This window comes from Chlorocebus sabaeus, chromosome 20, assembly GCF_047675955.1.
Source record: "Chlorocebus sabaeus isolate Y175 chromosome 20, mChlSab1.0.hap1, whole genome shotgun sequence".
In the NCBI taxonomy this organism is placed as follows: Eukaryota; Metazoa; Chordata; class Mammalia; order Primates; family Cercopithecidae; genus Chlorocebus; species Chlorocebus sabaeus.
This window is the reverse complement of record NC_132923.1, coordinates 3,229,200-3,241,913: the sequence shown is the minus strand read 5'-3', so window position 1 is coordinate 3,241,913 and position 12,714 is coordinate 3,229,200. Positions and strand designations below refer to the sequence as shown.

The following is a 12,714-nucleotide window of genomic DNA, read 5'->3' as shown; positions in this document are numbered from 1 at the left end:
AGTTTTCCACTGTAATCACCTGTCATCGGATAGCATTAAAAAGGAATTGCAAAAAAAAAAAAAAAAAAAGGTCAGAATCAGAACACCTGGGGTCCAGCCCCGATCCTGCCATTAACTAGCTATTCGGCCTTGGAAAGTCACTTGTTTCTGAGTTCAGTTTTCTTATCTGTAAAATACAAATAAAAATATCCTCTACCTTGCCCTATTGCCCCTTCATTTCACAAATCACATCATTGTGGAACTGAATGGGGTGTTACATAACACTTTATCAGCGGGGTATATTTCTGTTTTTACTGTTAACTCTTCAAGAGCATAGACTGTCTATTCATCTATTGCAGAACTTGACACAGGGCCTGGATCTATAAATAATTGCCAAAAAAAATGAAGAGCAAAGGTTATACATTTCCTTTGTAAAATGAACTGAGCTTCAAATATTCATGCTCCAAATTATTTTTAAATAGTCACTATAAGTGTCATTTCATTTTATCTAGCAGACATAGCAATTAGCAGAGTGCCTGAGCAGCTAGAAATGTTCTCATTTAGTCTGGTTTTTGTTCAGGATAATGAATATAAATGCTTGTTTTGACTAAATGAATAGTTCTCCTAGGCCAGTGCTGAATAAATGCTTGTGCTATTGTGACGCTTCTGACCCAGGCAGGAGACATGTGCTTCCATCTCCAGAACAGCAACCCCTGAATGACCCCTCAATACAATGGAGAAAAGAAGTGCTGTGTAATTTAGGGGCATAAACCAAACCTCCACTGCTTAGAGTCAGCTTAATGTCTGACAGAAATACACAAAACTGTTAGGCCTCAACCAGACATCTGAATAATGTGTCCATACATTTTTCACGTATCAGTATTTATTATCTTTTCAAAGGACCAGATCAAGATGAGAATAAAGTTTATGATAAAAGGTAGTCAAACATTTATTTTATATAAATACAAGTTCCTTGCCTATATCCATTAGATTTGGGGGAAAAAAGGTTCAAGTTTACAGTGCCAGAACAGCTGCTTCTTTATAAAGACTTGTAATCAGTGGCTTGTTCTATGCCAGCATGCACACTTTGAGCATATCAACTCACTTAATCTTTACCAACAATTCTTTGCAGATTATACTATCATTCCCATTTCACAGATAAAAACTAATGTATCTAGATATGATAATCTTGCTCAGGATCATGCACTGGGATTTGAACCTAAGTGATCTGAGTCTATTCTCTGATGCCATACTATCAGTGCAGGACAATTTTTAACTGCATGAATGCACACTGCAGAGCAAGAGAAATTTAACAATGATCATGTGCCTTTTGGAAATTATGGCCACATACTTTGTGCAGCTTGATTTACAAACAGCTTGGCTAAAAAGTGGTTCAGCCAATCAACTTCTTAAAACAGGCTATGAAGGAAAAGTACATGATGAAGCCAGCAGTAAACAAAGAAATTACACAATTTGGTGAGAGAGGGTTTGGATGTGGAAGGGAGTTGTTAAAGGTCTGGAATCATTGAAAAGTTTGGGAATGACAGTGACTTGGTACAGCTGAGAGAACTGCCCCTCAAACACCTAAAATATTAGGACAAACTGATTGGCAAGACACTTGTCAGAACCAGTGTTGAGTTCCATTTATTTTGCAGCAGTATGCATCTGCTGGGTTTGGGTACTCTGGAAAAATCCAAAACATAATATAATGGAAAAAGCATGGGTAAAAATCCCTATTTAATCTTTGAGCCTCTTTGTTCATCTATAAATTTAGAATATGAATATCAACTTTGAAGTGTTGTTGTGAAAATTAAATAAAAACATATATGGTAGAATAGGTGCCCAAAATTGGTTAATCATGAAAAACTTACCATCATCAAGATGTAAAATAATTAGCTGTTGTTGTTGGGGCAGGGCTTGGAGTTGGGGGTTGGATATTAACATTCCAAACATGTATAAGCTTTTATCTGAAAAACCTACCAGATAAAACAAAGAGATTACCACCCCCATGTTTTTAGGGAGACAGGCAGAAAGTATGACACATAAAAGAATTAATTTGTTTAACTTTGATGGAAGGTAAACCCCTTTAGTTCTCACTTTGTTTTTAAGACTAGGAAAAGATCCAAACTTCTTAATTATGGATTATCCATCATGTTCTTTCCTTCCTCGGAAACTTTGAGATCCAAGAATGTCTGTTCTTTAAGATGTAACAAAAAATACCTGAAGAAATTTGAAAATGACAGAATGTTAAATTATAATAATAATAGATAACAGAATTATGGTTTTGTAAGAAAACATCTTATTTTTAGGAGATGCATGCTGATATATTTAGTGGCGAAGTTCAATGATGTTTGCAACTTCACATGGTTCAAAAAATTACATATATATATTTATACCTATACATAAAGCAAATATGGCAAATTGTTGTTGAATTTAGATGATGGCGATATAAGTAATGTTTAAAATAGTTAGGTCAGGCTGGGTGCAGTGGCTCACGCCTATAATCCCAACTTTGGGAAGCCAATGAGGGAAGATCACTTAAGCAATCTCCCTCTTGCAACATAGCAAGACCTCATCTCTACAAAAAGTAAAAGGATTAGCCAGGCATGGTGGCACATACCTGTGGTCCCAGCTACTTGGGAGGCTGAGGAGGAAGGATCACTTGAGCCTGGGAGTTCAAGGCTGCAGTGAGCCATGATTATACTACTGCACTCCAGCCTGGGTGACAAAGTGAAATTTTGTCTCAGAAAAGTAAAAAAAAAAAACAAAACAGCTAGAGTTTTTTGTTTTAGAGGCAGGGTGTTGCTCTGTCACCCAGGCTGGAGTGCCGTGGCACAATCATAGCTCACTATAACCTCCTCGAATCCTGGGCTCAAGTGGTCCTCCCACCTCAGCTTCCCGAGTAGCACTTTTTTTTTTTTCTTTGTACAGATGGGGGTCTCACTGTGTTACCCAGGCTGGTCTCAAACTCCTGTCCTCAAGTGATCCTCCTGCCTCAGCCTCCCAAAGCATTGGGATTATAGGCATGAACCACCACACCCAGTCCTTAAAATAGTTTATAATAAAACATGAAGGGTGGGGGGAACCAAGAGGTTGCATTTAGGGACAATCCTAGGTATAATTTTCCATCTTTTTCCTTTTCTATTCATAGTACAGATGGTTAGGGGAGAGGGTGGTAATGCAGAAAACAACTGATATTAGAGAAGTAACAATAAATTCAGTCACAAGTCAACTAACTGAAAGACAAGTTCTACACAACTTCTGAAACATCTTGTGAGAGTCCAGATGGTGAGAAGTCAGTAACTAAAATCAGTGGTTTTAAGAATTCTTTTGCCAGGGAGGAACAAAGCAGTCTGGTGGGAGTATTAGCCTTTCCAATGGGCCTATCAAGAGAATTTATCTAGGAATATTTAGGAACCACATTCTAAAGACGTTACAAAGGCAATTACAGAAGAAAATGTTATGTAGCTCCCTCTGTTCAGAACACACACAATCTTGAGAACCATCCCTCTTTATCTAATAATTAATGTTTATCTGTAAATGAACATATCAATCTTAAGGGGTGGTATAAGAAAAAAAAAGAATTATGTAGGAAATAAGTAAAAGTCTTATAAAATTTGAAGGTGTTATTAAAGGACTAAAAAGGAAATAAAAGGATTGTGATAAGAAGCAAAAAAAAAAAAAGATTTTAGATAACCAGAAAACAAATTTAAAAATTAAAATCCCCCAAGAAACCAAATTAACCCAATTTTTTAGTTAACTTACTAACTAAACGTTTTGCAGCATACAAACTGCAAAATATCCTTTGCATCCCTTTAAGAAACACCTGCCTTTCTTTGGTATTTCTTGCAGGAAAGTATCTAAAGTTTGAAGTTCCCTCCAAAGATCCCAGCAGAAATGTTTCTAACTTCTAAGAATGTCCTAAGAGAATGAGTTAAAACCAGAAACTGTTGAACATCTTATTTAGAATATTAAAAACTGGAAGCAATCTGCAGGTCTAACAGTGGAAGAATGATGTATTTATAATGTGAATATACATGTGATGTCCAACAATTTCAATTCTAAGTATGAAGAGTAAGCCACAATAAAGAATGTTAAAAAATAATAATTAGTAAGAAAATATAATTATAAAACAAAGTCACAAATACAAAAAAGGGACAATTATATTAGAATGATGAAATTCGATTTCTGTTTCCTGCCTCCTCCCCTGCTGGCTCTATAATTTTTTTTTTAATTCTTACAGTAGAATAGGAAAAAAAGGTAAGAATGCTATGGCTGGAAGGCCACTAGTAAACAAGCACATATAAATGGTCCTCAAGACAAGACCCAATATGGGTATGAGACTAAATGTTATAAGGAAGGTCACTGTCCTCAGCAACTAACTCTGCTATTTTTACCCCAAACAGGAGCCCATACAAAACCACCCCATTCTTACCCTCTTTCTAATGAAAGGTCCCAAAAGGTATCCATCCAAGAAGTGCTGCCAATAATAACATTGCTAATTGTGACCAGCCTATAGACATCTTATTTGCAAAGGCTTTTAGGCCTGAACTGACATGAAATATAATACTGTGGAACTCTTTTTGCCTTATTTGTGAGTGTTTTTGACTGCAAAAGAACAGTTTATCAAATTACTTATCTTTTAAAAAACACAATCACAAAATCACATTCATATACTGCTACCATAGTGTTTAGGGACTCCCAAGCCTAGACAGGCTGTTTAATTTAAAAAAAAAAAAAAAAAGTAAGGATGCTTGTTTAAACAACTCAGCAAGCATTTTCCCCCCAGAAATATTATAGTGATAAGGCAAACGATCTGCCCATCTAAGCCTCATTTCCACAATCTCCCTCTAAATTTCCTGGTCTAGAAAACCCATGGCTCTTGGGGATGCTTCATATGCTTTTCAGGAGTTTCCCTCACAGGTCTGCATTTCTATCATGGAATTTTTGATTTTTTTTTAAGCTAGGAAATATCTTACTAACAAGTTGTTTTATCACCTAAAATCTACCATTATCCATTTTTACAGCAAAGATAACACTTGATTGACTTAAATTCTAGAAGAAAAAAAAATCTTGCTTTAGCAATCAAAAACTTAAAAACAAAGGGGTAAGAGGATACTGAAATGTACCAATAGTTTGTGTGTTTAAGGACCTCAAACATTAAAGGCAAGATGATAGTTTTAAAAATGTAATACCTCAAGTCTAAACATGAATGGATTTAAATTTAATCCTTTTTGTATGAAACCAAATGCCAGTCTAATACCACTGGGACTAAGTGCTAAAAAACTAAGTAATAATACAAATACATGAAGCATGATTACAATTTAAATTCTTTGGATTATCTTTCCCCCTCCCCTCGCCAGATGGAGTCTCGCTGTGTCGCCCAGGCTGGAATGCAGTGGCACCATCTCGGCTCACTGCAAGCTCTGCCTCCAGGTTCACACCATTCTCCTGCCTCAGCCTCCTGAGGAGCAGCTGGGACTACAGGCACCTGCCACCAGGCCTGGCTAATTTTCTGTATTTTTAGTAGAGACGGGGTTTCACCGTGTTAGCCAGGATGGTCTCGATCTCCTGACCTTGTGATCTGCCCGCCTCAGCCTCCCAAAGTCTTTGGATTATCTTCTAAGCCCCCACATTTAATATAGAAGTTAAAAACTCTTTGAAACAATACTAAGCACCTTAGTATTATTTAATACTTTTATATCTAAAAAGTTGTCCTTTCCTTTTTTTTTTTTTTTTTGAGACAGGGTCTTGCTCTGGGCTCAAGCAATTCTCCCACCTCAGCCTCCCAAGCAGCTGTGACTACAGGGGTGCATCACCACGCCTGGCTAAGTTTTTTTATTTTTTGTGGAGACTAGGTCTCACCATCTTGCCCCGGGTGGGTCTAGAACTCCTGGACTCAAGCGACCCTCCCAACTCAGCTTCCCAAAGTGCTGGGATTACAGGCAAGGGCCACCATACCCAGCCTAAGAATATTTTTTGGATTTTCACAGCTGTCAGGAAAGCTTTAGAAAGAAAAGACAGGGGTTAAAAGTTGAGACACAGCTTAAGACAGAAGCATTGTAAAACAGGAACAAATACTGGCTTAAACCTGATGTCTCTAACTATATTCCTCTATTTTAAGAATCTTTTAGTATCTGATAGTTTCATAAGCCTTTCATTTTCCAATATGTAACCTTTTAAGGGAGAAGATCACCCCTCATATTGTCTTATGCCCAATTTCTGCCTCCAAAGAAAGAAAAAGTAAAAACTAAAAGGCAGAAATGAAATCCACAAGCAGACAGCCCGGCGCCACACCCTGGGCCTGGTAGTTAAAGATCAACCCCTGACCTAATCCGTTCTGTTATCTATAGATTACAGACATTGTATAGAAAAGCACTGTGAAAATCCCTATCCTGTTTTGTTCCTATCTAATTACCGGTGCATGCAGCCCCCAGTCACATACCCCCTGCTTGCTCAATCGATCACGACCCTCTCACACGGACCTCCTTAGAGTTGTGAGCCCTTAAAAGGGACAAGAATTGCTCACTCTGGGAGCTCGGCTCTTGAGACAGGGGTCTTGCCCATGCCCCCGACCGAATAAACCCCTTCCTTCTTTAACTTGGTGTCTGAGGAGTTTTGTCTGCGGCTTGTCCTCCTACACTTTATTCCCACCATGTCCCAAATAAACGAGTCCTAGGATTTCCTAGAAGGTGGACCTCAATTATTGTGTCCCTTTTATATACAAGACAAACATTCTGTTGGAACACGGAAACTTTCACTAGAATCCTTAGAATGTTGAGAAAAAATGTCCCAAAGCTCTCTTCTGGTCCATACAAGACAATCAGAATGTAACACAGTAGCAGAAGGTGTGGAACATACACTAGTCATATTTGATTCTCTCTGTCAGGGGTTCTTCTTTGTAATGGGAAATAATTTGAATCAGGATGGAAGAGTTGATAAGAAGGAAGAACAAACCAGCTAACCAGATAAACAGAAAGGTGTTCTTTCCTTGAAACTCAAGAACATAGGCAGGAGCCAGCCATAGGGCCTGCCCTATAAACCATAACATTAGGAGAACTACAGCTCTTTTCCAAGTCATTCTTACTAGTGGCATCACAAGAGGCAGTAAGCAGAGGTACCAAAGAAAGTACTGGGAGGTGCAGACTTTGTTAAAAGTCACAAAAATGGATGTATGAAGAAAACAACAAAAGACGAGGTCTCTGTAATAGGCGAAAGACACAGCTGAAAGCAAGATGAACTGTGGCAGGAATGCAGCAATTCCCAGGGAAAAACTCCACTTGCTCTCTGCAGTCAAATACAGCATGTAGAAGTATGGAGAAAAGTTATGACGGATATCCCGCCTAGTCAGGTGATAAAAATAGGTGTGCTCCAAAAATTCCCAGCCGTACTCATAGTAAAAACCAAAGCTCAGGGCAAAAAACGTGAGTCCAGCAACCGCTACGAACAGCAGCACAGCCCGATCACACAGCCTCTTCAGGAGCTCGTACAAATGAGCCTGGAAAGTATACCGGGATTGACGGAGGCTTTTGTCATTGTCGCGATCTGGAAGCAGGTGGAGAGTTATGGGAAGGATATAAGTCACCGGATATATCTTCATATGCACCGCGAAACCATAGAACACAGCTGCACACGCGACGAGTCTTTTCCTTATCAAGTACAGGACCATCAGGACCAGGGAGGCGACAATCGAGTCCGCATTACCTCGACTGGATACTGCCATAGGCAGGGGGTTAAGAAGCCAAAAGACACAGTAGCCACAAGCCTGGCGGCGCCCCAGCCCCTTCAGCAGCAGCAGGCGGTATAAGAGGAAAGCGGTGAGGAGGTCGCAGCTGATGAAGAGAAACTTTCCAAAGAGCTCGCTGAGGTAGATGTTGGGAGTGAGGAGCCAACCCAGCAGCGGGGTGTAACGGTACGTGGCTCTCAGGTAAGGCGAGCGCCCCTCCGTGACAAAGCGCGCGGCATCGGTGAAGACCTGGTAGTCAATGTCCGTATACCTCACGTGCAGGGTCCGGTCCTGGAAGACCCCATAGAAAACCAGGGCGACTCTGGCTAGAAAGGCCACACCAAACACGCCGGCGGGGGCCAGCTTCAAGTTAAGGAGCCATTCACCCCAGTGCTTGGTCGAGCCCATGATCTGACTGTGCGACAGCTGCTCAGCCCCAGCTCCAAACTGCCTTCCTACCTCTAACCTTCGGTTCCTCGCAGCAGGTGGCCGCCGCATCTCCCACCCGCTAGGCGGCCAACCGAAACAACTGCGGACTACCACTTCCGGCATGAAGCCCCACCCCCGTACTGCTACCTGTCTCCAGCCCCGCGCGGGATTCTCAGCCGCCGGAGCCAAACACTTGCCTTCCTCTGGATAGGCGGTCTCGCTTCCGCATCTTCTTCCGGCGGAGGCGGGATTTCCGGTCCCTGGGCGGAGAGACGTCCGCTTGCCGGGAAATCCGGCACTGGATTGAGGATTTTATGGAGCGGAGTGAGATTTCTTCGTAAGTGACAACCCCCAGCCCCACCGCCCTTATCCCGCGCCCCGTTTCCAGTCCTCAGAGGAAAACCCTCCGACGCGTAGCGAGCTGCGGGCTGCGCGCTACATCCCTCAGTCCTGGGCTGGAGACCCGAGAGTGAAAAATGTAGGAGTGAAAGGAAGATGAGCCTTCTCATGCTTTACTCCACGAGCTCGCCGGTATTCACCGGGGATTTGTGGGGCCCCGGACAGGACAGGATGAGTTGAAGGGGGCTGAGTGTGTATGTCCCATGCAATATTGGAGGTATACTTATATTTTAAAATTGTTAGTTGGTAATCAGAGATTTAGATTTCAGTGGGCAGTTTGTATTTTATCCGGCAACCCTAAGTGAAGGTGATGGGAAAGAAGACAGGAAAGCGTCACAAAATTCCTAAACTTGTCAGCCCCTTATGCCTCAGTACCTTTGTGTTTGGTATTTCTTCTGTCAAAGTTGCCATCCCCTCCCCAATCACTCTGGCAAACACCTACTCAACCCTTCAGGCCTCAGTGCAAGTGTTAGCTCCCAGCTCCCACTCACTTCCTCATCACTCAGAATGAATGACTTAGATGCTAGTGCCCTCCCCTGTCCGAGGATTGGTGGACTGGGGCGGACGGGATCTAAGCTCCAGAAAATCACTCACACGGAAGACCCTGCCATGCTACTGAAAGTTCTCACAGTGCTCCAGAACTCCCTGGTCATTCCTTTGTTACAGCAGTTGTCACACAGCTTTGTAATAACTGTTTTTGTTTGTTTTGCTCTCCTAGTTTTCCATTAGGACACTTTGAATTCCTCGATATCAGAGATTATCTTGTTCTTTTCTCTACCTCAACATCTAACACAGTACTAGTAGCCATTCAGTAAAGTTGAATTGATTTCAGAGGTTCCTCCTACCAGAATATTTCTAGAGTGGCATCTTTGGATTGCTCCCAACTCCCAGTTATTTTCCCTTTTAAATATCCTTTATGTATGTCAAGGTCAGCAGCTCCCGCCACCCCACTCCAACCCAGCTTCCATGAATTTTTCACCAAGGACTGTAACCCATTAGCTCTTCCCTTTTTGTGATTACTTAGTGTACTTACATAGTCCACGTTGTAGAATTTGATACTTTATTAGATTGTATTCATAGCCCTCACAAGAGATTGTAGGGTTCTTGGGGGTAGAAATTATATCTTATCCATAATTTTTTCAATTATTTGTAATTTATTGTAGTGTTAGGCACATGGTAAACGTTTGGTAAATACTGACTAGTTGGATTTTACAGAATGAGCCTGCTTCCTAGGGGAAGTCTTCTAGACTAGAATAAGAAAAGGAAGTGACTTCATCCAGTCTGAACATGCAGCTCCCAGGACTACCTGCTGCTCATCCATCCTACATTTCACATTTATCCTTTGGAGATGAACTGTGTTAATCTTATATATTCCATATTCATCTTGCGATATCTCTATGTCCTTTTATATGCCTTGGCATAATTACATGCCTTAGATTAATAATTCTAACCATTTTTTTGCAGTATATTAGCCATATATATAGTGACAGCACATCACCACTCATATAATGATGATGATGATTTATAAATAGCTGGATTTGTTGAGGACTCATTTGCAATGTACCAGGCATGATGCTAAATACTTTTTATGTAAGGTAGATAGTCCCACTTTTACAAATGAAGAAAACCAAGGCTTATGGAGATCAAGTAATTTTCCTAAGTCACATAGCTAACTAGTGGCACAGCTAGAACTCAAAACCCCGTCTGTCTGACCTAGAATATCTTAATCATTATGTGGCTGACTTGCCAATAAAATGTTGATCACCAATTCTAATTTTCCTGTGTTTCCTCTTATTGTTCTCTTATCTGGATATTCTGGATATTCTCTCTCACTGTGACTCTTTCTACCTCTGATTTATTCTTTTCTTCTGCAAATAATGGATAAGTGAGGCTTAGTTCCCTAAGATAGAAAATGTGGGAGGTAGGTATCTGAGGATTAACTAAGTAAGGGTTCTTGTGGCTGGATTGGTTTCAGTGGTGTGGCAGAAAGGTCTCAGTCAATCTGTCCCTACATGGCTGTCCTAGTAGAGAGATGGGAGGCACCAAATTTAGGCAGATAAGAAAACAACCAATAAAAAATAATAATAATTAAAAAAAAAAAAACTAGACATGTCACTGAAGCCAAAGGATTGAGATGTAGATAGTAGTTGTGGGAATAAAGAAGAGACTGGGGTCTGTAAAACAAATTGGACAGAGAGGTCCAACTTTAGTTACTATTTGTGGGTGGAAGAGATACATCACAGGATCTGAGGACCCCATATTGAACTTTTTGCATTGGGTTTAGGGGTTGTCTCTTCTCACCTCTTTCTGAAAGAGTTACATTTTTTCAAATGCTCAACTGTTCATTACCTCTTGGACTGTTACTTACAATCCTTCTTAATTCCCCCTTTCACTATCAGCTCCTAGATTTCTATCATTTTAGAGCCAGTGACTAAGGAAAGCACAAACAAGGATCACTCAACTTTAGTTTCCCTAGCAGGAAACTTGTCCTTGTTCACTATGCTGTATAGACTCTCATTACCCTTCCATATCCTCTATTCATCTTTTTTGCCCTGTTCTGTGTTCCAAGAGGTTAGGCTGTATGGGTAGCATCACTCAATCTCCCTTGTTCTCTGGCTTCCCATTAGAATAGACCAGTGGAAGGCACTAGCAGATCTTTGACAGTGTCTGGAGTTCCTCACCTAAAGCCATGGCTCCCGTTGAAGCTATAGCTCTTTCCTTTGGGTAAAGTCTCATGGTTCCAGTAACTGTCCCTTTAGGTTTAAGGCTGGTAAAGGCTTCCTGCTTTGCGAGTGCCTGGGTACATCACTATATCTTGTTGATTTGTTAAACTTGCCCATACCTTTGCAAATAATTTCTTCATTAAAACATGTCCACTAACCCTTTGAGTGTACCATCTGTTTCCTGCTAGAACCTTGACTACTTTAATCACTTTCTTTTTCACTAGATTTTGTTCATATGTCTTGCTTTGTCATTTCTTTGGAATATATTTCTAATTCTTTCCATGCCCAGCATCCTGCACCTTAGTTCAGACCTTTAACAACTCAAATAATACATAGCGAACACCTATACTATACTATACTATACTATACTATACTATACTATACTATACTATACCAGGATCTGTGGCAATCGTCTTTCCCTCAAGCTTTAAAAATCTCTTAACTGATTTAATGTCTTATATCTCAGTTCTACTGCCAGATTGATATTAATTAATAGTACTTCACTTAGATTCTTTCCTCTGTCAACCATCTTCAGTGGTTCCTGATGCCTAAAGAAAAAAAATAATGAACCTTTAGCCTGACATTCAGTCCCCCCACTTTCTGACTTTACCTTACCTTTCCATCCTATTCGCCTGTAAAACCTCTGTTTTAGGTTTACTGTTCCCAAAATATGCCTTGTGCTTTCTTCTCATGATACTTTGTTCATGCTGTACTTCCTACAAAGAGACCTGTTTCTCTTTACTTACTTAAACGCTATTTGGTTTTTAAATGTTGAACCCAAGCCTCAACTCCTCTGTAAGCTCTTCCTAGACCTTAACAGGTGAAATAGTCTCTCCCTTCTCAAAACAGTGATGTTTATTGTCTGTTCTATTTTTAACAGTATGCTCGTTATTTAACTCTTTTATAGTAATTAACAAGATATACAAGCTCCACTGCATACTTTAGACTAGTTCTTTCTCTCTTCTCTTTCTTTCCCTCCTGCTCATTTATCAAATGTCATACATGTCAGGCACTATATGAGGTGCTGGGCTGTACTCATGACCAAACACTTGACATGAATCCCATTCACATGACACTTGAAGTTTAGTAAGCTACACAGACATTAGTCAAATAAATTGACAAGTAATATACAAATGCAGCTGTGGTAAGTGCTCTAGCTTTTAAGGGGATTTATTTGATCTCAGATGGGCATAGTGTAAGAGTTAAGAAGGTTGGCCAGGCGCAGTGGCTCATGCCTGCAATTCCAGCACTTTGGGAGGCCGAGGTGGGTGAATCACCTGAGGTCAGGAGCTGGAGACCAGCCTTACCAATATGGTGAAACCCTGTCTCTACTAAAATTACAAAAATTAGCCATGCGTGTTGGCATGTGCCTGGAGTCCCAGCTACTCAGGAGGCTGAGGCAGGAGAGTCACTTGAACCCAAGGACGGAGGTTGCAGTAAGCTGAGATCGCGCCACTG

At 40.7% G+C, this 12,714-nt stretch overlaps 1 protein-coding gene across 1 annotated transcript; it reads right to left on the bottom strand.

Moving 5' to 3' along the window:
• Positions 1-2,346: 2,346 nt before the first annotated feature.
• On the bottom strand, positions 2,347-8,379 carry PIGM (phosphatidylinositol glycan anchor biosynthesis class M). Its single transcript, XM_073008231.1, has one exon. The coding sequence runs from the start codon at positions 8,255-8,257 to the stop codon at positions 6,842-6,844; it is 1,416 nt and encodes a 471-aa protein (XP_072864332.1). The 5' UTR covers positions 8,258-8,379; the 3' UTR covers positions 2,347-6,841.
• Positions 8,380-12,714: the final 4,335 nt, after the last annotated feature.

Coding starts and splice junctions, on each gene's coding strand:
- PIGM (XM_073008231.1), bottom strand. CDS start 8,257: ATGCCGGAAGTGGTAGTCCGCAGTTGTTTCGGTTGGCCGCCTAGCGGG.